The sequence below is a fragment of the Phragmites australis genome, chromosome 7 (assembly GCF_958298935.1).
Source record: "Phragmites australis chromosome 7, lpPhrAust1.1, whole genome shotgun sequence".
Taxonomy (NCBI): Eukaryota; Viridiplantae; Streptophyta; class Magnoliopsida; order Poales; family Poaceae; genus Phragmites; species Phragmites australis.
This window is the reverse complement of record NC_084927.1, coordinates 38,688,066-38,712,674: the sequence shown is the minus strand read 5'-3', so window position 1 is coordinate 38,712,674 and position 24,609 is coordinate 38,688,066. Positions and strand designations below refer to the sequence as shown.

At 45.1% G+C, this 24,609-nt stretch overlaps 4 protein-coding genes across 7 annotated transcripts; 1 reads left to right on the top strand and 3 right to left on the bottom strand.

Moving 5' to 3' along the window:
• Nucleotides 1-6,385: 6,385 nt before the first annotated feature.
• LOC133925348 (proteinaceous RNase P 1, chloroplastic/mitochondrial) lies at nucleotides 6,386-10,335 on the bottom strand. Its single transcript, XM_062371295.1, has 6 exons — nucleotides 9,125-10,335; nucleotides 8,178-8,267; nucleotides 7,882-8,063; nucleotides 7,533-7,653; nucleotides 7,196-7,264; nucleotides 6,386-7,090 (listed from the first exon to the last, which is right to left on the bottom strand). Exons 1-6 carry the CDS (start codon nucleotides 10,235-10,237, stop codon nucleotides 6,992-6,994), a joined length of 1,674 nt encoding a protein of 557 aa, XP_062227279.1. The 5' UTR covers nucleotides 10,238-10,335; the 3' UTR covers nucleotides 6,386-6,991.
• Nucleotides 10,336-10,444: 109 nt separating this feature from the next.
• Nucleotides 10,445-15,147, bottom strand: LOC133925346 (probable methyltransferase PMT26). Of its 3 annotated transcripts, none has more exons than XM_062371293.1 (9): nucleotides 14,769-15,147; nucleotides 13,592-14,656; nucleotides 13,351-13,500; nucleotides 12,675-12,945; nucleotides 12,480-12,590; nucleotides 12,142-12,316; nucleotides 11,784-12,056; nucleotides 11,383-11,577; nucleotides 10,445-11,121 (listed from the first exon to the last, which is right to left on the bottom strand). In XM_062371293.1, exons 2-9 carry the CDS (start codon nucleotides 14,420-14,422, stop codon nucleotides 10,905-10,907), a joined length of 2,223 nt encoding a protein of 740 aa, XP_062227277.1. In that variant the 5' UTR covers nucleotides 14,423-14,656; nucleotides 14,769-15,147; the 3' UTR covers nucleotides 10,445-10,904. The 3 variants fall into 3 exon arrangements, with proteins under 3 accessions (XP_062227277.1, XP_062227276.1, XP_062227275.1); XM_062371292.1 differs by having other exon boundaries at nucleotides 13,592-14,465; XM_062371291.1 differs by having other exon boundaries at nucleotides 13,592-15,147.
• Nucleotides 15,148-16,025: 878 nt separating this feature from the next.
• On the top strand, nucleotides 16,026-19,137 carry LOC133925344 (uncharacterized). 2 transcript variants are annotated; one of them, XM_062371288.1, is made up of 4 exons: nucleotides 16,026-16,764; nucleotides 16,954-17,925; nucleotides 18,621-18,695; nucleotides 18,855-19,137. In XM_062371288.1, exons 2-4 carry the CDS (start codon nucleotides 17,005-17,007, stop codon nucleotides 18,966-18,968), a joined length of 1,110 nt encoding a protein of 369 aa, XP_062227272.1. In that variant the 5' UTR covers nucleotides 16,026-16,764; nucleotides 16,954-17,004; the 3' UTR covers nucleotides 18,969-19,137. The 2 variants fall into 2 exon arrangements, with proteins under 2 accessions (XP_062227272.1, XP_062227271.1); XM_062371287.1 differs by having other exon boundaries at nucleotides 16,028-16,344.
• A 1,043-nt stretch (nucleotides 19,138-20,180) lies between these two features.
• LOC133925345 (uncharacterized) lies at nucleotides 20,181-23,160 on the bottom strand. Its single transcript, XM_062371290.1, has 10 exons — nucleotides 22,667-23,160; nucleotides 22,479-22,576; nucleotides 22,337-22,382; nucleotides 22,049-22,131; nucleotides 21,876-21,937; nucleotides 21,317-21,378; nucleotides 21,034-21,093; nucleotides 20,898-20,930; nucleotides 20,695-20,760; nucleotides 20,181-20,559 (listed from the first exon to the last, which is right to left on the bottom strand). Exons 1-10 carry the CDS (start codon nucleotides 23,069-23,071, stop codon nucleotides 20,515-20,517), a joined length of 960 nt encoding a protein of 319 aa, XP_062227274.1. The 5' UTR covers nucleotides 23,072-23,160; the 3' UTR covers nucleotides 20,181-20,514.
• Between the last annotated feature and the right edge of the window lie 1,449 nt (nucleotides 23,161-24,609).

The following is a 24,609-nucleotide window of genomic DNA, read 5'->3' as shown; positions in this document are numbered from 1 at the left end:
AATCCTAAGGTGACAAAAATTACTCTAATCTAGCAAGAGATATGCAATAAAACTTAAATTGAAAAAGGCTGAAAACACTGTTCATATGCCTGAAATTACTATTCCCCGGATACTCCGGTGAAGACCGGATTCTCCGGGTTGTACAGGTCCGGAAACTCCGGTGATGTCCGGATTCTCTGGATTCTGTACAGAACTGAGCCCGAAACTGAATATAAATGATGGGTAGAGAATTCTAACTCAAACCAAGTGATGTCGTGTGTTCCCGGAGATGATTTCAAGTAGATCCACGAAGAACCTACACTCAAATACACATAAACAAGTAGATCGAGCAATATGCACAAAGATTTGAACAAGAACTCAAAAGTAAAAAAACAAGAGAGGAGACACAAGATTTGTTTCCCGAAGTTCGGATTCACCACCGTGAATCCTATATCTCTGTTGAGGAAGCTCCAACGAGTCGGGTTTCTTTCAACCGCTTTCCTCGATCCACTAGCTTTATCTCTTCCCTTTCGAAGGCGAGATCGACCTTCACAAACTTTCCCGCGGCTCACCACACGCGCGGGAGCTCACCGGGCAACACCTAGCCGGCTAGAAGGCTTCACCTCCAAGAGTAACAAACGCAATCGAACTTCTTGTCGATGAACTCAAGTGCTCAAGAATGAATTTAGCTCATTTGCACTCAATCTTCCAATCTCTCAACCCAACTCACTTTTCTTCTCAAATCACACACTAGAATGGAGTGGGATGGAGTTCTTTTGGCTCTAAAAGGTATTTCTTTCGTGCCCTTGCAACAGCCCCAAAGGATTGGGTGAGTGGGGTATAAATAGCCCACTTCAAAAAACTAGTCGTTAGGCTCTTTTCTGGACTTTACCGGAATATCCGGCCTACACTGGTGTCTCCGGCCACTCCAGGTACCGGAGAATCCGGTCTTCACCGGAGTCTCCGAGTACAGCACAGCTGACCTCCGAAAAACGACGATAACTTTTGATCCCGGAGTCCGATTTCGACGATTTTGGACTCTATGAAAAGCTTATTCAGAGGGCTACACATCTCAACTAAATTCATGACCTAAAACACATAGGATAAAATTAGGAACACTCCAAAACTCATTTTGGACACTTCCACACTTTCCGCTCCGGACTCTTAACAATAAACTCTCACTTTGGGTTTGGTTGGGAATTCTTGAGCACTGAGATGACAATTAGCTCACGTTGCATCCCGCTTAATAGTGCGGCATACCTAGACTCAATTTCAAAGATAAAACACATTTGAACCAATTTGAGCCTTGGTCCATTGGCGCATAGCTTCACTCGCTCTTCACCATCGCCTTGGTCCTTCGACGCTAAGCCATTTGCTTGCCCTTCACCACCTGATGGTCCATCGCAGCAGAGTCTTGCTTGCCCTTCACCGTCTTGCCGTATAAAACCATTTTGTATTCGACATCTTCAGAGAATTCACTTTTTCATATATGGAGTCCACTTTTGTTCTTCACTCTTGACATATGTGATTTCAATTCAACTTATGACTTCTTATAGATCCTAACGCCAACTCACTCTTAAGCACAAAGCACATGGGTTAGTCCATAAAATCTAAATGACAACTTTTATACCTTAAGTTACTTGATCTCCACAAGTAACTTATTAGCCTTCATGCATATTGTCAATCTTCATATAGAACTTAACCTCACTCATTCTTAAACACATAGCACACAGGTTAGTCCATAAAACTCTATTAACAAATCATACATTTAGTTACTTGATCTTCACAAGCAACTTAGCCTTCAAGATTATTGCTAATCTTATTGAGCTTCTTCTTCTTCTTATGAGCATCACTAAAGTCTTAATTAATTTTGATGCAATTATTTGAACTCATGGCATTTCTCAAAGAATTCATGCTTCATCATTTATGCATCTTCTATGAAATAACCTAATAGTAATTCTCAATATGATTGTTAGTCCATATGTATTGTTATCACTTACCCGAGCATCACCTAGAGCTCATTCATCTTGATGCATTTTCAATCTCCCCATTTACCTAGAGCTCATGCATATCTCTTATACATGCATCACCTATGGAACAACCTACTAACAAACTCAACACCATTGTTAGTCCATAGGTATTATCATTAATTACCAAAACCACACATAGAGGCTAGATGCATTTTCAAGGCTAAAGCCACTTGGAAAGCAGCAAAAGGGTGTGCCAAAGGAATGAAATGGACATACCTTGAAAATTTGTCAACCACTACAAAAATGTAGTTATAATGAGCTAGTTTGGGGAGACCTTCAATAAAATCCATTGTGATTACTAGCCAAGCACCCTTGGGAACTGGTGATGGAGCCAATAATCCAGGGTAAGCTACTCTTTTTGCCTTGGCTTGTTGGCAGATCTGACAACTGGCAACAAAATTCTTTTACTTGTTGTTTCATCTTGGACCCAGCAAAGAGTTGTTTGATCTTTTTTTAATGTGACTTCAAATCCAGAATGGCCTCCAATGGCACTAGAATGAAGGGCTTGTAACACTTTCTTCTGCAATTCAATATTATTAGAGAGCCAAATCCAATATTTATATCTTATCAATCCTACCTTGAGACAGAATGAGCCCAGCTCACCTGCAACATCCTGAGTTTTAGCATGTAAATTTATTACAAATTTCAATCCAAATTAAAAAAAAATATAATTATTTAAACAAATATAAAACCAAGAAATATATATTTGAAGTATATATACTTGTATGTATATATTCAAATATATTATTTTGGCTAAGTATTCTAAATAGCACCAAGACAATTTCTGAATTAATCCCTTCTTTAAATTGGTTCATATACTTTGGTTTGAGATCTTTATGGTTCTTTGTGTGGAGATTTGAATTTGAATATCTTTTAAATTCAAATCTACTCTTAGATTCTATTCGGCTCAAATACAATTCAAATTCAAATCCCTTGATTCAAATTATCTTAAGAAGCTCAACATTCAAGTTCAAATCATAATTCAAATATATTTATTTGAAATGATCCTAATCCAAAGTCAAATTCAAATCTCTCATTTAAATTTAATTCCAAAACTATTTTTTTCCATTTTTCTTTTCTTCCCCGGGCCGGATTCCTCTCTCCTTCTTTGTTTTCACCCAAGCGTCGGCCCAGCCCCCCTTCTCTCTCGCGCGCGCACGCTCGGCCCAACTCACTCGTCGGCCCAGCTCCCGCGCCAGGCCGCACTCCGCACGCTCGCATGCACTCCACGTGCCGCTAGGCCGTCCGGTCTTCCCGCTTTCTCATCCCTCCAACGCGACGCTGCGCCACCGCGATGGCCGCCCCTCTGAGAAAAATCGCCGTAACACTCTGCTGCGATCTCTCTCTCTCTCTCTCTCTCTCTCTCTCTCTCTCTCTCTCTCTCTGATGCCCATGCTTGCGCACCCATATCCTACCACCGCGCGACTTCCGCATCCACGACCGCGCGTGGATGGCGCAGAGCGCCCACGCCACGGAAAATATGGTGGGCACCGCTCCGCCACCTCACCACCATGCTACTGCTGACGACCACACGACGTTATGTGTTGCACCGCCTTGCCGTCCTCTCTCTCTCTCTTCCTCTATAAATAGAGCCGTTCGACCTCTCTCTCTCTCTCTCTCTCTCTCTCCCTAAATCTCTGCCACAGCTCACGTCACTGTGCCATTATCTCTGTCGCAACTTAGTCGTCGCTGACCTACCACCACGTGTCGTCAAAGGAGCCTAAGGACCTTGTCGCTATCCCTGTGCCACCGTCCGTTCGCTGGAAGCCCGACGGGAGCCCACCCGCGTCAATAGCCAAACAGCACCACCATCGCCTCTTCGATGGATCACCGGCCGCCGCCCCGCTCGTCATCGTTTCTGCGCTCGATGAGCCTCCCAGTCCCCTCATGCGTTCACGTAGATAGCATGTCGCCACCCCCAAGTCCTTCCTTGCCCATTTTTACCGTGCGCCGACGTGCTTTTGCTTGTCGCCAGCGTGCTAGTGCTCCATGTATATGGTTGGCTTTCGTGGCGTGTTGCCTAGGGGCCTCAGGCCCCGTTTCTTTACAGGTTATCCCCTTCCCGTGCAGTGGAGGTGCTGCCCAATCCTTCCCATGTCGCTGTCTCCCCTCCAGCCATCATCTGGTTCTGCCTCGGCCGCCGGCTGCCATCAAGGAGCCCCAAGCTGAGTTCGCGGTATCGTGCTAAAGCTGCACCTTGGAATGAATTGGTTAACCAAGCACAAAGGCAATATAACTTGTGCCAGTAGGAAGATCACCCTAGTCAATCATAAAGGGATCAAGGTAACGTTTGAGCCTAAAAGACCCAAATCTGATTCTATGGTATGCAACTTATCTGTCCAGTTGATAGAGGATGTGCCAGTAATATGTGAATACCCAGACATATTTTCAGAGGAATTACCTGGTATGCCACCAGATCGTGACATCGAATTTGTTGATCTCTTACCCGGAACAACTCCGATTGCAAAGCGACCTTATAGAATGACAATTAATGAACTAGAGTTATTAAAGGAACAGATCGGAGAGTTACAAGCAAGTGGTTTCATCAGACCTAGTTCTTCACCCTGGGGATCACCAATTCTGTTTGTAGAGAAAAAAGATGGGAGTCAAAGGATGTGTGTTGATTACCGTTCCTTAAATGAGATCAGTGTGAATTGATCCTCCATCTTCATCGTTATTTGCAACCGCGTTCGGTGATCGTGCCTCGCCATTTGTTACCAACTAATAGAAATTGAGGGAGGAGAATTGAGGATCGAGCAACAGCGAGATGCCGTGCTTCGTTTGTTCTTCCAGTTCGTTGTTCTTTCTTAGTTTGTTACAAGGTATAACGAACTCAAATAGAATTTCTCCTCCCCCTCAGATACGCTCTCACAACGCTTACAAGCCAGCTGGCCACACATGCCACGGAGTGGGTCGGAATCCGTTACACTCGCCATTCTGGCCCAAGGACCCTTGGATTTGGTTTCCTCTAAAGCGCCACTCCATTCCACCTTCCTTCTCCTTTGGCGTACTCCTCAGCAACAGTTCTCTTCTTCTCACTGGTCCACCCGCCTTGTGCAGCTTCTAACTCATCCTACTTCGTGGTGGTCGTCACTGGGTCGGTGACATGGAAGGTTGACAACCAGCAGCCATGTGAGCATCTCCGACAGTTGGCACGTTTCTATTGGCTGCCCGTCGGAATAAGGATAATGTACGTACGTGATGCCATGAATGGAACACCATCGCTTTAAGCAATGCCAATACAGTAAGATTTAACTGCAATGCCAGTACGCCTCCGCCACCAAACGCGCCCTCCACTCCGCTTCCGCCACACTCTCACCGCCACCGCTTGCTTTGGGTGGTCTCCCTCCCCCTTCCTCGTCTCAGGCTCCATCGAGTTGCTACTATCCATCGAATGCAAAAACGGGTCAGATCACCGACCGACCGGCCAGGAAGAGAGGAGGAGAATCCATCGTCTGTCTGATTAGCAACCGACCAACCGCACATGTAATGACAATGACTTGTGGGGTCAGTTTGGCAGTCAGCCCGCTTCCTGCCTCAATTTCGTCCACAAGGTCTGATGGCAGCCAATGAATATGTGACACGTGGAATGCAACGCCCATGCCTCTTCAACTTGTTTTTTATTGTCAACACTACCAACTATTGTAAGATCTTTCTGCTCCAACTTAAAAACACATAACAAAACGACTCATTTCATTATCTCGATGAGCCTTTCGAATTTTACAATCTGTATTCATGGAAGAAGGGGTTTGAAATAAGGTACAACAACGGCAAAACAGACGATGTCAGAGATTGTTTGCCGTGCGAGAAACGGTTTCTCGCCGGAATCCGTGCCAAACACGCTTGCCAGGATCGATCGATCCGAGGGAGAAATGGGCAGAAACGTCTACAAGAGAATCTAGCCCCACTCCCCTCCCCTCCTCACATACCGTCATCAAGAATCCGAACTACTGAACTAGTCAAACGATTACACAATTTGATTCAAACGTTTCCACGAGAAAACCAAATCCAAAACATTTCTAGGAGAATACAAAACCCTGCCAAACGGGCCCATACCTTGTGATTACAGATTTTCGTGCATTTCATTTTTGCAGGGTCACCCTGCGCCAGGAATACCTGGTTAAAACATATAATGATGTACAACATAGTAAGTAATATGGAAATTTTGGGAAGCAAGGGTGACAGAACATACTTGAAGTAATTGAACTCGGTTATTTCTTCAACTCTAAGCAAGTCCACATTGGCATCTGCATGTTTAGACGAGGGTGCAAGTACAACAAATGCAACTTTGAATGCATCAGCCATTATTGCAGACACCAGAAAAACAAGTAGTACTTGCGGAAGGATCAATACAGTATGGCGAGCGAGATAGCAGAGGTCCAAACATTCCCATGTAACTGTAAAATTGCAAGATAATTACTAGAACAACGTGCAGCCACAATTCTAGTGATAGCCACGATTCTAGTTACCACAGCTCACGTTACAGCAAAAATTTCATGGACAATACCCCATGATTGAAGAAATTGCGCGTAGCGTAGTTGGCCAGAACGTGTTGTTGCGCCCACGCCACCAACATTCGAGCCTCGCTCGACACCAGTTCTCACCATTAACACAGAAGGGGTCTCCCCTACTGTATTTCCCTCAAAAAATACCCCATGATTGATCACTAGTCACTCTTAAGATTGGCAGTTTCAGGATTTGCTACTCTTAAGATTGGCAGTTTCAGGATTTGCCACGTGGGACTGTCTGTGTCAATTACGCTAGGCTGAGGTGGCAAATCATGAATCGCCAATCATAAGGATCGCAATTCTTGAATATCCCAGTTTCATACTGAATCGCTAGAACAGCTAGCCATATGGGTATAATGTATATGTTTGTTCTCTTCAAAGATCAAGAGGCATGAAGGAAGAAACTGTGGCCAGAATTTCAGTATTTGCTACTTCAGTAGATGCGCAACCGGTAAAAATCCCATCTAGTAAAGCCTACTTGGAAGTTTTCCTAGTAGCACAGATCCACTGCCGTGGTTTTCCAATATCATCACCCGTTGTTGTTGGCACATGCCAATTTCCATCTTCGGATTCCTATATCAAACAACGATAATATCATTCACTGTGCTGTTCAGTTTCTTTTAATGCATTATTGACAGTGAGGGGAATATAGATTTGGTTCAGATTTAGATTCATCACCTGAATAACAATTGAATAAGGAGGTGGCAAGTGAAGACTAGGCCCATGCCCCGAGAAAGTTAGCCTGACCTGCATAGAGCCGCCTAGGATTATTCACATCAAAACTTTGATAGAAAAGAAAGGGGGGAAAAAAAGAGCACAAGCCAACCCAGAGGAAGTTTTTGGGTTCCATAATGCCTGGCCACTCATGACTCTGAAACGCTCTATGCCGTCAGGCCTCAACACTAATGTAAAATGTCTGAATTTATGAGGAAGCTTTGTGTTGACTCATTAATATGCAGCAGTAGCAAATTCTAGAAAGTACAGAATTCATGGCCGTCTGTGATGACAAACAAACCTGATGTTTCTCTTTCCACCTGGGGAAAAAACTAGTGCCAAGAAGTTGAAACAAGTGGTCTCGCATCTCATCATTTGTAACAAGCAATGATCGACAACTGACAGCAGCATACAGCCAGTACCTGCAGCAGAATAGGAAATTAATGATTTGTGGATATGGAAATTTATAGAATGATCATGCGCTGAAATACCAATCTATCAAATGGGGAAAGGAAACATTATCATACCCTAAATCACTCCCTCGACAGAATCTACTCCCTAGTCCCTACTACATCTAAGATGATCCAGCTCAACAATTTTTACTTCTGGAGAATTTACTGTAATTATGTTAAGCGGGAAAAGGGCCTCACCAATCATCATTGGAACCAGGAGGAGTAGCATATAGTGCTCCAGCATTCCGCCACTTCTCTAAAATCTTCTGATTATATGGAGCTTTTGCAGAACCACCATTTACACGGTTCCTATGCAAAACGATCAGTGGCAACTTCTTTGATTTGGTTACTCTCTGTATAGCATTTACAACAGAGTTCACCTACAAGGAGAGCACGGTCCAATATTTGCAGTATTAGCTGTGTCTGTCTGCCTGTGTCAAGAAGAATAAGATAATAGTTTTATTGCTTTGCAGAACAAAAACTATTTACTTTACCTGAGAAAAACTGAAAGATTTACTATTATAAAGGCCAACATTAGCAGCATCTATAACAGCATCAAATGGCCCATGGCGACGTAGCCAGTGCTGCAGAGATCAGGTCGTCAATTAGAATGATAAACTTACAAAGTTATATTGCAGAAGATTTGTTGCTCTGTCACAAATAACAAAAAGAGTGGAAGCTATCAACACCATTTGTAAAGCATGAGCGATAGCACACTAATTGAGTGCTGACCATATCAACATTTGGGTCTACGACGGAAGCTACATGCTGAAACTGCCCCAGATATAAGTGACGCCTGGTGCTGCATGAAGTTTTGTGGAGTATTGACAACGTCAACAGCAGTACCTACTTTGCACCTGTTTAGACTGGTTCATCTACAGCTATGGGCTTACACGGTAAATATAAGGTCCACCAAGCAGCTTATTTTGGGGTCTAGAAGCCCTCCTACCATTGTGTAAGCACCACATAAGCTAATGCTAGTGGGAGGTGGTTTAGCAAAGCAGCACAAAACCACTGACAGCTTGTGGTTTCCGTAGAAGGGTGTATTACAGGATACAGCTTGGTCCTGAATCCTGATGGATGGCGTATTTTGTGACTCCATGGCATTTCTCAAAGTGCCACGGATTATAAATCGCTAAACAATCGCAATTAAACAAACAACACTACCACACTCGTATGTTTAGAGCTCCAAATTATAGATCCATCTCTTGTAACTCTTTATCATTTCAAATGATATGATAGAGCCTCAGAATTCCCATTCTACCTCTTAATGAACTCATTATTATTGTTTTCTCATCATCCTACCGAACTCCTTAGTTGGTCTACACTAAAATAATTATAAGCATGTACTGATACTATCCTATTAATTTACAGCACATACCATTGAGAACAATTTCGGTCAACCAGTTGTGAGTAGTGGGATGAGACAATGGAGAGTGACCTGAAAGCCGAGGAAATCCTCCTTGACTTCGCGCTTGCTCGCCAGTTCAGTGAGCGAATTGGCAAAGTTCTCCGTCTCAGATGGATCAATGTCTATGCATACAAGCCTCTCCCCGCAACGTTGGCATGTCCCGTCCTTGTCCATCTCGCTCTGGCCAACGCTCCACTGCCCCTTGCCAAGCCATCCCTGTCCATGCCAGCCGCCTCCACCCTTCACGACGCCCTCCTTGACCTTGCTGGGATCCCACGTGTCCACCCCCACCTCCGAGGCTGCGTCCGACCGAAACCAGGCATCGACGACCTGGGCGGTTGTCTCGCAGACCTGCCTGACGAGGACGCGCGTCCTGTGCAGGAGCCTGTACACCTCATCGGCCCTGGCCTTGTCCGCATTGACACGGAGCAGCGCGGCGAGCTCGGGCTCCTCGGGCACGATGCCGGAGGCGTCCATGTGGGCCTCGACCTGCTTGGCCCCTTGGGCGTCGGCAGCGTCGCAGTAGGCGAAGAGAGCGGGGCCGTAGGAGCGCAGGCGCGGCGGGATGCCTGCGGCGGCCATGCGACGGACGACGGAGAAGGCCATGGCGGGGTCGCGGGTGGCGGCGGCGAGGCGGGCGACGCTGGTGAGCGTGGCCTCGTTGGGCTGGACGCCGTCGGCCTCCATCCTGGCGAAGATGCCGAAGCCGCGCTGGGCGGCGTCGGGGTCGGAGGCGGCGGCGTTGGAGCAGAGGTATAGGAGGCAGTTGTAGTGGTGGAGGGAGAGCGGGACCGGGGAGGCGGGGGAGAGGGCGGCGTCGTAGAGGCGGAGGGCGGTGGTGAGATCGGCGTTGCGGGAGCACATGTCGAGCTGGTGGCGGAGGAGGCCCTCGGGGGAATCGCGGGCGCGGCGGCGGCGGGCGGCCTTGCCTTCGACGCCGCCTCCGCCTGCGCTGGAATCCTCCAGCGTCGGGGTGGCGACAGTGGCGGTAGAGGAAGAGTGGCGGCGTCGGCGGGCGAAGGGGAGGTGTTGGACGGGGCAGCGGGGGGACAAGAGGCGGCGGTGCGGATGCGGGTGCGGCGGGGAGAAGAGGAGGAGGGAGGCGGCCGTGGGGCGGAGGGCCCCCGCCGCGGCGACACGCATGGCTTGCTTTGGCTTCTTCTCACCTGGATTGGAACGGATTGGGGGGCTTTGGTTTCATTTGTAACCAGTAATGGGTTGGTTACCTCTCTCTCTCTCTCTCTCTATCTCTCTCTCTCTCTCTCTCGCGTCTGGATGGAGAAATTGGCAAATCTGGAGAAAGGAATTCCTTTCATCTGCTTTGCTTGTTTACCACCAGAATCAGAATAATAATCACAATTAAATTGCAAACATCCATAATTCCACCAGCGAATAACTTTGTTACCTACTGGAGTAATTCCACAGCTGAAGATACAGACCAGATTCACAACACCAAACGCTTACATCTTTCACAATCCCAAAGCACCAGCTGCCTCAAAAATCCCCAAATACTGATGAATATAATGGATTCATTGCCCACTCTTATGTTATGTTACACTTGTTCTACAAAATCTGCACAGGGAGATTTCTGTCGCCGACCCCCCGTCTCACAATGGAACAACAATAGCTAATGTACACCAATGCAATTCCTCCCAAAAAATAATCCCCAATTTAACTTCCTCCATTTACAAACAACCCCATTCTACATTCCTTTCTCTGCTGCTCTCTTCCTTTCTTTACTTTCTTCTTCTTCCAAGGGTTTCGGTGTCAGGGTCATGGTGATGATAATGGTCGGTCCTGGTACATCATATCATAGCTTCGCTTCAACTTCGTTTGGTCGCCACATCGCCTTTTGTACAAACAGCAAGCCTTCTTTGTCCTGGGAGTAAGACATCCGGACCTCCCAGTGTAGCGATTTCACAATAGTCTCCAGCTCATTTATAGTTTCAATGTTGTCTCTTACAATTAGCCTGCCCTCTGGTCGCAACATCCGATCCACCTCCACGATCACAGGCAATATTTCACACCTGTCAGACGGCAACAATCACGTCAAGGAGGTAACTGATTATTCAACTGTCATATAATGACTACTTCAATCCCGGGCAATGCAGTAGCCAAATTATTCACAATATGCCAATATCTGATTAGTCAATGAGGGCAGAAATTTTGGATAAGCACAGCAGGGATCAATACTTTGTTCCTTGGCAGCACCAACTAGGTGGCGACATATAGTAAGGCTTCGCATATATTTGATTCTGAACTGTCAGATTCTTCGGAAGTACCCTTACCTTTTCTTAACCTTGGAGAACAGATGGTTAGCGTGAAGAAGGTCGTATGTTCTTGGATACGTGCTAAATGCCTCACACCAGTCATGGTAGAGCCCAAAAAGCCCACGTTCATATATAATTGGAAGTGTGTCAGGTGAATCGATCGGGATCACATTCATGACCCACACCTTGAGATCACGCAAAGCTGCTGCAAACCTACAATAGAAAGTGGGGTGGCAAATAAGTGTGATGCGGTGCAATGTGATGCATTTTTTGCTTCAGGAATTGCTAGAAGCAGCGATTAAAAAAAGGTCCAGCACAGATTCCAATGAAAGAAAACTAGAAATCGGTAAGCAGAAAAATAACTCCATGTGTTCAGAAGAACAGATAGATCAACATGAAAACGTGTAATGTATTCTTACCCTCCATATACAGCTTTCATGTCCATAACATTTCTAACAGCAGACCAATCAATACCCAAGCCGTTCAAGTATGAATTGCTCACGACTCTCTTCCAGTGTTCATAGTCCGCCTGAAAATCCTCCGGGGCAGGCTTCCCATAGACTCCAGCCTCAGAACTTTTCAACCAATATGGCGGTTTCTCCAGCCTCAATGGCCATTCCTCTGGCCACTGTGAACCACGAATGGCAGGCTCTACTGGCAATTTATGCATACAAGTCTTCAATGATACGTTCCTGAATGGCAACAAGAAATGAACCTAAAATTAGGTACACGATTAAGTGATCATCATTGTAGATATCACCTGGTGAGAACACTTACCAGGCTGCATCAGGATCGTCATACTCTCCACAGAGTGGAGGGTTTGCTTCAGGTCTTGCCTCGTAGCAGCTGTTGTCCATTGGCTTTCTGAAAATTGATATACCCACTCCATTCACCCTGTCCTTTACTTTGTTGACCATTTTCCAGCACATTGACCTTGTTAGCGCAGACATTGCTAGGACAATGCAAAACAAAAATAACTTTTAGGTATGGAATTTGTTATTTCATCACAACACCTCAGTTGGATGGGGTTCAGGAGCAGATCCAGACTCAAGTCATCAAACAACAGTATATCTAAAATGAAAAATTCTGAACATCTGAGTCCTCAATGAATTTACCTTGCCATATCTCAACATCTTCTGGCAGCTTCTGGTATACAGGAGTAGCAGACCACACGAAGTAACCGCCAGGACGCAACAGCCTGTCCAGTTCTAGCAAGAGTTTACCACCTGCCAAATAACGCACATAATATTATAAAACAGTGACACAAAGGTATGGTATTGTACCAGAAGAGACTTCTTGTAACAGAGCACCTTCAATGTGCCATGGTACCCTACAGCGTGCACAATGAACAACATCAAATACCCTACTGGGAAATGGGAGCCTCTTTGTACCCATAACAGCTGATATAGCAGGGATTCCTCTCTCAAGAGCAAACTGCACCTGAGCTTCATGCTCATCTTTAGGTGCAAATGACATAGTGAGAACATCTCTGTCAAATAGATATCCACCAAAGCTAGCGACTCCACAACCAACATCTAAAACTACACGAGTTCGTTTTCCCCATGCTATGTCCTTCTTTGCCTGCGCAGTAGCATTAGAAATGTCAGTCAAATGTATGGTATAACTACATTTCAAACACCATATTGAGTGCAAAATCCTTTTTTTGCAAAGAAAATGAGCCACATTCTGCTTAATTGCATTTAGTCTGAATCCTTGGACAGCTTGTACGCAAGAATAACTACTACATATGCATAATCTTAGTCCAAAGGAATTTGTGCATGGCACCTACTCAGTGAATCACTAGCATTCTGTGTGTACTGAGAAGCCTATAGTCATTTATCATGAATGAAGTCTTGCGATAAACATTTTTCAACAATGAAAAAACTTTGATTACCAACTTATACGAAATTTATAATGAACTGGTAACAAAATTATCGTGACACTAGCAATGACAGTTGACACACATGGAAATCGTACGGATATTACCTCCTGAATGAAATCAATGTAGTGCAATGCACCATGTTTGAACTGAGTCCCACCTCCCGGAAAGCTGAGGTAGTCCCCAGAAACCTTAACCCAGTTCTGGTGTCCCTTGTATTCTACCAGCTTAGTATGAGGAACATTATTGTACCATATCTGTAGGAAGAGAAACTCAAGTAAATAAATCAACTTAGCAGATGGAGTAATATGATACAAGTATGAAGGCATATGAATGGGCAACATAAACCTGATCTCTGCTCTTAGGCCACCTTATCGGATTTCTGTACCCCTCTGGCAGAGGAACAAGGCAGGTAGAAGGCTTTTCAGGGCAATGCCTTTCTCGATGTTCATAATGCTTTGTAGATCGAAGCTTCTTGATAGCTTGTACATTGTCGAGGCATGGAATATAATCTGCTCCAGCCACAACGTTGCAGAGCTTCCAACTATAACTCAATGGGCTACTCGATGCTGCGGTTTGCTCCTTAGTGTCCTTGTTGGACTCTGCAGCATGAGTAGGCCATGGTCCGCGCTCCGTAGTGGTCTCGTTTAGAAGCTCCGCTTGACTCCCGTCGGGGAACACCTCTGCAGACTTATCTTTCTTTTGAGCCTGTTCCTCCTCATCGAACTTCTCCTTCAGCTCTGAGGCATTCTGTTCATCAGGTTGCTTGGCTTGTTCTCTGAGATCTTGCTGCTGATTTGCGCCATCCACACTGGACTCTGTCACAGTGTCCTGTTTTACAGGAGGCTCTTCTTCTCTTACAGGCGGCTCATCAGTGTTTTCCTTCGCAGGAACTGGATCAACGGGCACATCACGCTCCATTTCGCCAGTGGCATCTCCCCCATCGACATTGGTTAAGCCTCCGGCGATAGGAGGAGGGTCATGACGCACCAATGGCCGGACTTTGGGCTGGAAAGGAGAGAACTCGGCAGGGGTGACGAGCATGGAGGAGGCCATCCACACAGCGACCAAGCAAAGAGCGACGAAGACGACGACGGTGGTGGTGGAGTAGGAGCAGTAGGAGGAGGAGGAGGACTGCTGCGGCCGCCGGACATCCAGCCGCGTGTGTCCGAACGCCATATCGATCCGATTCTCACATCCAACAGCTAGACCGCCCGGCGTCCTGGTTGGTCAGCCAGATCAGCAAGAACAGTGCAAGTTAAGTGCATTGCATACATGATGCATTTTGAAGGCAACAAGAAGAGTAGCTAATTGGGGTTCGATTGCTGGGATCTGGTCACTGGATCCGTCGGGGGAGAATTCCGGTGCTTTTAGAAGAAAGTAACCAGAGAAATCAGAGCAGGCTAGAGCTTCCTAGTGCAGGCAGGCCGATTCATCAGAGGGAAGTGCGTTGGGAAAAAAGAATAAATCCAGACACCCTCAGGAGATTGCAGCAGGAGCATCAGAGCAAAGAATTACTGCGTACCTTGGTTGGGAAAGAGGCGGGAATCGATGGAGAGGAGGGTTAGGTAGGGGATAGGATCCAGATTCCCTTTGTCGGCAGCAAGCCAAGAACAGCCACCGAAAATGGAGAGACGTCCTCCTGCTCTGCTCCAATCTAATCTAATCTAATCTAATAAAACCAAACTTGGTCGGCGCTGTAGTTGTTGTCTTGTCTCTCGGTCTCGGAACCCGAACCATTGTTGGACTGCAATCAATCAGGCAGCCGTGATTTTACCGCATTGTTCTAGAGGAGGAGGAGAAGGAGAAGGAGAGGGGAGAATCGGGCGTGGAGAAAAAGGATGAGCTCCAAGGTAGACGTAGACCCCTGTCTCCGCCTTCTCCTCTCTAATGTTCTTCCTCCAAGTGATTTTTGATAAATTCCGTGGCATTTTGTAATCAATCTTTAGTTCATAACCTTGGCAAATTTTAATTATTTTAAATTTTCTAATATCAATATAGTCCTTAAATGATTATACATTCCTACTGCGTACAACAACATTTTAAGACACTTAGACCTCTTCAAATACTAGTTTTTTAATATTAATTAGATATACTTATTAATCTTCAAATGCCTAAAAATGAGATGCATGGATCAGGCTTTTTACGAAGAAAGCCGATGGGGTTAGGGGAGGGATTGATTTGGAGAGTTTTACATGAGCATTGGACTTAGAAAGGACTTCAGAGGAGGAAGTTAGGCCAAGCAAGGCGTGAGGCGGAGCAATGAGGTAAAAGACATCGTTGGTCGTGGGTAGTGAAAGACGACCAATGGGCAATGCTAGTGGTGGGAGGCAAGGATATGGTCTAATAAAACTGGCAACAGGATCTGGCAGTGAGCAGTGGGTATGAATCTAGCAACAGAAGAGCCATCGGAGATGGTCAAAGGCAAACGGATAGGAGAGCGCTACGAAAGAAAGAGTGATGACGTGATAAAAATCGATAAAAGGTTTAATGATTTGTTATTGCTTACTTAGAAAGTCTTGTGACGTCTTCTCAATCGAGATAGTGATAATGGCTACTAAATTAAAAGATCTTTCTATACTTAAAAGCTAGTTAATAAGATAAGAGATCATTTACTTTTAAATTTGGTGTATTGCTTTTTCATAACCAATACGAGACTACTCTCTATTAGTAGTGCTTTTCAACATTTCATCATCTCTTCACCAAACACCGACAGTCTCTCAGCACATAGCACACAGGTCCATTAAACCTTTGCACCGACTTGTGTCTATCGAGACAGATGAAAGGGAAGGAAGAGAGAAAAAAGGCCTGGCACTGTAGAGGGAGAGAAGAAGAGGAAAGAAGCATCAGTAGCTGGATGGTGGGCCCTTGACCACCGCACCGGCAGCGTTCTCATGATGGGCCCACCGGACAGCGAGGGAAAGGAGAGATCAGGTCGGAAGGCAGAGTCTCCATCGATCAGCAGCAGCAAAGGTCAAAGGAGCTAGCTAGGTGCTCTGCTTTTTAATTTGCTTCACTTCCCCTCAAATCCAAATCCAATCCACCAGCAGCAGCAGGAGGAGGGCCACCGCCGCCGCATCTCACCCATCAAATCCGACAAGGTGCGCTGCTCCAATCGATCCTTACTTTCATATCCTCCCGCCTCCTCCTGCCGATCTCATCTTCTACCATGCTGCGCTTCAATCGCCATGCCCACAGCCCCAATTTTCTCTTCACAAATCTCCTTACTTTCATATCAGCCCCAGCTTCAGATGTAGTATCTCTTTCATCAGTGCTTGGAGCCAGGGAGGGAGCCTTGTTTTCCTATCATTAACTAGTTGCAACGTCGGTCGCCTAGGATATCAATCTGATCCGTTTGGTTGCTCAGGAGCCAATGCACACTAGGGACCACACTACCAGTAATGTGGATGCCAACCAGGTTTCTCACCATTTAGTGGGTTGGATATTGAGAATTCAGAGGGACGCCGCACCCAATTATATCTTGGGGCTCAACTTTCAATTCACTCTCTGTAGCTGCAAAGGTCTTATTCTTATCCACCCCACCTAGCTGTTCCTATTTCGGATACCCTCATACTAGTACACAACCTTCATTTCATCTCTCTATGGCTTGGACCTTCATCTACCATTCTTGATTGTCGTCAGAAAATATAAATATTTCCAGCACGCATTTAACACTGACCTGATGATCATCCTCTTATTTTCTTGTTCAGTATTACATGAGACACACCTTTCAACATCCTGAAATGATCTTTTGATTCAAGATGGGCCTCAAGGAACAGCATGCACAACTGGATGGCACTGACCAAACCAAAGCCATCAGCTCACCTAATTCGGATGACCATCACAAACCGGGCATCCCTCGTGTATCAAACTGCAGCACCGACGAGGATTCTGGCCTTTCACTTTGCCGAGTCTGTCATTGTGTCGAACCTGATTTGAGAGGCGAGTCCGCCCTCGGTTTCTTGGGCATTGCGCCACCTTCTCGAGAGCCTTCCTCTCCATGGACTTATAATGACGCGAGCAACGATGCTACCAAAACTTCCACCAGCAAGGATGTCATCACTGGGTCAAAGGATGGCACCAATGCTCCCAGATTTGTTGAGTTTATTAGCCCTGAGGGGGAGATATTCGTATGTGCTACTGACGTGGAATCAGGACCTTTGCAACAAGATGATCTTATGGATCTAGGATGTTCTTGCAAGAACGAGCTTGCCCTTGCGCATTATGCCTGTGCATTGAAGTGGTTCATCAGCCATGGATCCACCGTATGCGAGATATGTGGAAATGTTGCTGCAAATGTAAGGCCTGCAGATTTCAATAAGGTTCTCGCGTCCTTGAAGGATTATGAAGCTCTCAGGGAAAGGACATCTACAGGGGAACTTCCGTATTTGCAGTATGGGGCAGATACAGGTGTTGATCCAGATGCTGTTGCAGCAATACGAAGGCAACGGCTTAGCGAGATATCATCTTGGTTCAATCCTCGTAACTCTCATGTGGCTGTTTCTCAAGGGCACGTCGAACAACCGGCAGTCACTCCAAGTAATAATTCTGCTCTAGAGCATAGTGTTGTGGCAGCAAGGGCAGTGCATACAAGATGGAGTTTGGAAAGTACTGGAGTTTTTGTTGTTATTGGCCTAGCTGTCATTGCTCTTGCATGGTTCGTGGCTCCACATGTTGGCAAAGTATGTATCTCTGAAATGTTCTGTTCTTATTTATGTATCTATTGTGGCATTTCAAAATTATGTCTCTTGAACTCAACTGCACACCCTTTCTCATAACCATTAAAAATTCCTCCTATTTTCATTTTAACAGCACAAACAAACCTCCCATTTGTGTTGAACAAAGTTCCATGAAATAATTTGATCCAATCACCCAGTCTCAAATTATTATTAGACGCACCGTATGAAAAAAAGGAAGAACTGTATAGATGCATAAAGTAGGTGTTCCATCCTCTGAAGGTGAAACATACTTGTATGCGTGATGGTGTGCCTTTCTTCCTTTTTTTCTCCTTACAGAAGTGCAAGGTAATTCTAGTGGTCTTTATTTGAAGGTTGTTAGATAATGACACTTATCTTATTTGTAGAACTAAGGTGTGAGGCTGAATTAGAAAGTTTAAATGCAGCTGTGCCTTTGCATCCTTAGGTTGTTCTAGGACCATGTTCAGGGTGCATGATATGTGACATACTCACATGCATATTTCATCCATTCCTTTATAAATATTTGGTTTTTGTGCATATAATAATTTTCATCTAATTGACAAGGATTACTTATTTTTTAGAATAAAAGAAAACTAATTAGCATGGCTGATGTATACACAAAGTAATCCTATGGATCAAGCATTGATGGGAAACATGATTTTGTTTGCATTTCTGTGCAGAAAGCTGCTGTAATTGGTCTTCATATGCTTCTTGGAGGTTTATGCGCGTTGACTCTAATAGTATCCCTGAGATTTGTAAGTAGACAGTGATTTTTCATGAGATATGGCATTTCCTTGTCACACCTTTTAACTTTTACTGAGAGCAAATATTCAGAAAGTGATGGTCTTTCCTGCTAGTGGTACTCTTTCTTTGAATGCGCGTAGTTTAATTTTCATCGTCCTTCATGCTTGCAGGTTTTCCCAAGAATCCAGTATGGGTCTATGCGATATTGGGCAATCTTGTTTGTGTCCTGGTTCCTAGTCTTTGGTGTTTGGGCTTCTCGAACTCGCAGCATACGCTCCTCGTGAGCATACAGTCTATCCTCAGTCATTGTGACAAAGTAGGATTGCTTCACCGTTGCAGTGTTAGTTATTTAATCCTTGTGTATATTCATCCAATATCATGCTTGCCTTTTCTCTGAATGGGTTTATTTAAGATGTATATGTTTGGCCCAAGGAAAGATGGAAAATTCTGTTATTGGTTGTTATGGTAAATTTTCTTTACTCACTTGCGAGAAAACTAGGCTAACATTCAGCACTGAAACAAACAAAAGTGGGGAAAATAACCTAAAATTAATTATCATTTTTTTTCTGAGATGCCATATGTGTGGATCTTCACGATAGAACTGAAGTTGTCCAGGCTTGAGTTATAACAATGTTCCCATTCCTTTCTATTATCTCATGTGGTTTGCCTTGGTACCACTGCCCTTGTGCACAACCCGTGAAGTGTGAGTCACCTTGATCTTATGAAGTGGTCTCTCATGCCTCCGGTGGTTCACCCTGGGTTGCTCTTTATCCATGACAACAGAGTTTTTGGGCCTCAAAGACCTCTCCAGATAATTATCCTCCTATCACCTGACCTCCTTGGAAATGATCTTTCAGACTCTCTACACCTTGAAATGTATCTGTGCCAAGTGCTGTCCGCTGATTCATCATCGCTTGAACTTGAGTAGTAGTCTTCAATGTCACGCGAGCGTCTCTGTTGTTGCCTCATCTTTTTACGTACAAGCATGCAGCCCTAGTGAGAGGCTGAAAAGGAAGACCAAACCATTTTGCACATCCCTTTACAGACACAAGTGCAAGTGCATATGCCCAGCTTGTAAATAAGGTACAAGAACACTAAGACTGCATATATTAATTGAAGAACAAACATTAACTAGTAGAAGTTTGCAGGTAAGGTATCTTGACTGGGTTTGCTACACAGAAATTGTCGATGTAGCATTTTAGGTCCCATGTTGAACCACAAACTGAACCACAAGCTGGAGCTGGAGGAAGCATTAGTTGTACTGTCAGTGAGTGAGTGAATTAATTTGCAGCATAACATATCAAGGATGGAAACTAAACTGCTAGTAGGATTTTCAGCTGGAAATACATGCATATTGTTTACTGTAAGGACATTGTAGTGTTTGTTTGCGGAGGGAAGGAGCAAAATTTGGGATCGCGCGTAGCTAGGAGAAGAACACACATCTGGATAAATTTCCTCAGGTATCACACCACGCATTAGGTATACGCACGCCAAAAGAAAGGAAAAGGGAGCCATCATCCCTTGGTTATTCCATAATTCAAAAGCTTGCAGCTCCTTCAGCTATCTATACACACAAGACGATTAACAGCAGCAGCAGACAACGTCATCCTATCTCAGATATATTTTGCACATCTAACACGACTATGCCATGCCATGCCATGCCATGCTGCATTCCTTCTTCAAAACCAACTCATGTAATTGTACTGCTTGGTACTTGTCATGCATAATACATGGCCATGGGACTGGTATCCCTCTATCTATCCTCCTCCTATGGTCTATGGAATGGATGCAACATAAGAGCAGATGGGGCACCCCCTGACATCGATTCCATCACCTCTCACCAAGTACTGTTTCAAGAAGGGCCTCTTCCTCCTCCTGCAAGGCAAAAAACACCAAGAACCAAGTTCAACAGACCAAAACACCCAACTGTGAATCAGCTCAACCAATGAAAATCTTATCCATCACATCAAGCTGAAACACCATCAACTAACTAAGGAGTACGCAGCCTACCACTAAAGCTGTAAATTCTGTCTCTTCGTCTATGGCACCGACAATGGCAGGGTCATCCATCAGATCCTGTTCACAGTGCATGCAAGTAAGAATTTCCTGGGGTCTACATACAAAAGTGCTTCAACACTGCAAACACTAGTAATATTCACTACTGATAAAGAAAACAAAATGTTAATTGAGCACTAAAACATAACACTGCTTACATCTTCAGCAATGCGTAGCACACCATCCTTATCCTGTAGAAAGACATGTGTAGTCAGACATCAACCACAAATTTCAGAAACTCGTACCAACGTTTAGCTTGGAGTTTCTACACAAGTTGAACAACAACCAACTAACCTTGACTGCAACGAACAGAAGAGGATCAACTGGTGTATAAATCATATAGTGTGCACCATCCTGCGCATATAATGCACACACAAACCATCAGCAATCACAAGCATGCAAATGAAAACCGAAGAGATATTCAGCAACTAGTTATTTTGGTGAGCTAGGTCGACCGCAGTAGTAGCATGGCAAATATGCTAATTATTCTGGGAAGCTAACTAAATTACAGGAACTATCTGGTTGACCAAAATTGGATTCTTGTATTATATCGAGGCAGGGAAATCAGTTTGCTCACCAAATTGAAGCAGCAAATCTCTACACCTTCAAAAGGTACCCCATCGCCACCATCACCAGAATCTGCCATTTTTTTATATGAGATACCAAAGAGGAACTTCACACATTGTCATAGTAAACAGATCAAAAGAAGACATACATGATGGATTCGAATTCAAAGAGACATTACATATGATAGTTCTTAAAACGAAGCCACGTGAAAAGATCATAAAAGAAAGCTCAAAATAGATTATGATAGACCACAGCATTGTAAAGTGTAAACTACGTTTCATTTCTTTAAACTGGAAATATCTAGACATGCATGTCCAACTAACTGGGTACAGTAGGTGGTGCCGTTCAAGAGGAAAAGTCTACCAAAGTACTTCATCCTGGCAAAACTATACTTTGATGAAGTGAAAAAGGGTTAACTTTTCATATTGACAAGATATTGTTGAAACCTTTGTGCAAATTTTCTTCATGCTCATGCACAATTGTTTCAAGTTATCTTGATCATTTTGACGTTCTCCTAGAAAAACGAGATGACAAGGTATCTATAAAAGGATGGCAGTGATTTTGGTTACCATGAAACTCTTGAATGGCTTCTTCGGGAAAGCAGAAGCCACCCCTTGCTGTATAACAGAATCTGAAACGGAGAGCAAGGTGCTATAGATAGTGCGATGGAAGCAAAGGGACATGGTAACAAAAGGGCTAGACAATCTGTTTCACATTTATATGGTGGTCATGCGATTCTTACCCGCTTTCGACAAAGTGCATATGTACTCTGGCAAGGGCGTAGGCAACAGATGGAATGATTTGCTTAATTTTGTCATCGTCAACCTACAAAAGTAAATATTATATATGCTTACGAAGGAAGAACACACAAAGACAATTCATTCCATTTGGGAAATTGACAACTTGTGAGCATGAACCATGATCATTTTTTACTCCACAGAAGAGTTGAGCACTGAGTGCTTGAGTATTTTTTTGGGGGGGGAAGAGAATAGTTGACGGAGTATAATAAGACCGGGAGCTGGAGACATACAGCAATCCAACCACTGAAGTTAGTGCTCTTGAGGACCTGCACAGGCCTGGAAGAGGGAAAATAGTCTCACTTCACCTGTGACGAATACGGGTGGCTATGGCAATATGACATTGGGGGGGGGGGGGGGGGGGGCTTAGCTTACATGTCAACGGGGCAGAGGAGCATGCACTCGTGGTCCTGTGAGCTCCGGAATACTCGCCTAATTATGCACTCCAAGGGACGGCTGTTTGTGTCATCGATCTGCACAAGAATTTCTCATCGCTTTCTTTAGTTTGTGATGGGGATAACGTAGAATCCTAGGATTGGATGAATCAAAACGACTTGACTTACGATGGTGACGATGCGCTTGGAGGCTGCGGCGATGCACCTGCCCTGGTCATCGAGGACGAAGCCGGCGGGCGGCTTGGGCATGGCGGCGGCTCGGGTGCCCCCCGAAAACCTGCCCTCCTCGTCCTCCTCAATCTCATCTTGGTCATAGTCGTCGTCGTCGTAGTCATGATGGTCGAGCGGGACGGGCGAGCGAGTGCGACCCCTGGGCGGAGGGTCGACCCGCTTGTTCCTGGGAGGCGGGCGCTGGCGGGCACGGCGGGGCTGGTGCTGACGTGGTGGTGCGGCGCGGACGGAGACGGCTCGGGTGGGGGTGGGGCAGCGCGCGAGCAGGGGCAGGAGCAGAGGCAAGGGCGGCTTGGTGGTGTGAATTAGCAGTAACTGCTGCGGCCAACGCTTGCACGCCATTTCTTGTTCCTCGCTCCTCCCACTGCTGGAGGAAGAGAAGAGAGGAGGAGAGTGGTGGATAGCTCAGGAGGACGAGACGAGGGAAGAAGCCGCGACAGGCAGAGGCAGCAGCAGCAGGAGGAGGAGGCTGCCCGGGCCGGCCCAAAAATCACAGCCTCCTCCGCGGCCCATGTGTAGGTAGGAACCGAATTTTTTTTTATATTTTTTATAACTAATATTTAAATAAATAGATTTCTCATGGTAAGATTTGCACAAATAGCTGTCTACTGTCAGCCCTTTCAGAGAGCAGTAAGGATATCACGGTGACAGCGCCACCCCTTACCGCCCTCTCAGAGGACGGGTAGGATCTTCCCCAGTGCCCGCGGCCGTACCGCCCTTACCGCCTCTCAGGGGCGGTTAGCCCCACCATTTAGAAAATTAATTTATTTTTGTAATTTAACTTTTGTATACGTCAATTTGAAAAATAGTGCATATTCATTCGGTGAAAAATGTTAGTTGTGTAACAAGTGGTCAAAACGGCATAACTGAGTAGTTACTTTTTAGAAATTTTGGATCAATGTAAATTTGTTGATATTTGTTTATTTATTTGATGTAAAATTGTATGAGTAATTTTTTAGTGACATAATGTTTGGAGGATATAAAATCTAATTTTTTTTAAACAACTGTAGTTGTGAAGCACTATTAGCATAATACCCAGCACGAAGGTTACATACGGTGACCACGAAGGTTACATACGGTGACAAACATTACATAGAACATGGGGTTTGTTGTTGCTGCGCGAATGGACCCTAGCCATAAAGACACGATGACAACAAACGTTGGCATGTACGGTACGCCTAAAGACCAACTTAATAGCGTGCCGCTGCTAATCCTAACATACCTTAGTGAGTGAAAATATGCCGAGTTACAGTAGATGCTCTTTACTAAGTACACCTAGGATATTTACCTTTTCTCAGGGCATCGGGGCCACATGCCTTAGCACGATAGACCCTCTTCCGCTTCCTTGCCGTCTTTGCTTCGCGTGCTTGAGCCGTGGCGAGCCCCTCCGCTACCTTCCTCATGCGCTCCTCCTCCTGCCGTTTTAGTCGTAGTTCCTCCTGCTGTTGCTTGTGCTCCAGGCGTTCGTACGCTTTCCTCTTCCACTATATACTCATGTCGACCTACCGCTTCTGGTCTTCATTTTGCTCCATATCGAGCCATTCAATGAAGTTACAGATAGGTAAAGGAGACTGGATAAATGAAACAAGGTGTGAGATTAGTAAAATAATGCATGAAATCGTATGGAACAAGATGTTGAAAGTACCACATGACTGATCTATGTCGCTATACCGCTAGGTACTCATACGATCTATGTTGAGGCTTGTCGTATTGGTAGTTGGCACATATGAAGAAGCATAGGTCATGGGTGTAGGAGATGTTCTAAGACTCGCGAAGCTTACAAAGGTCGCCACAGAAGCACATCGGCGGTTCGACCCCCTGAGGAATGAAAATCCCCTAATATTTCTTGAGTGGGCTTGGTGGAGCTGAGGAAGATATTG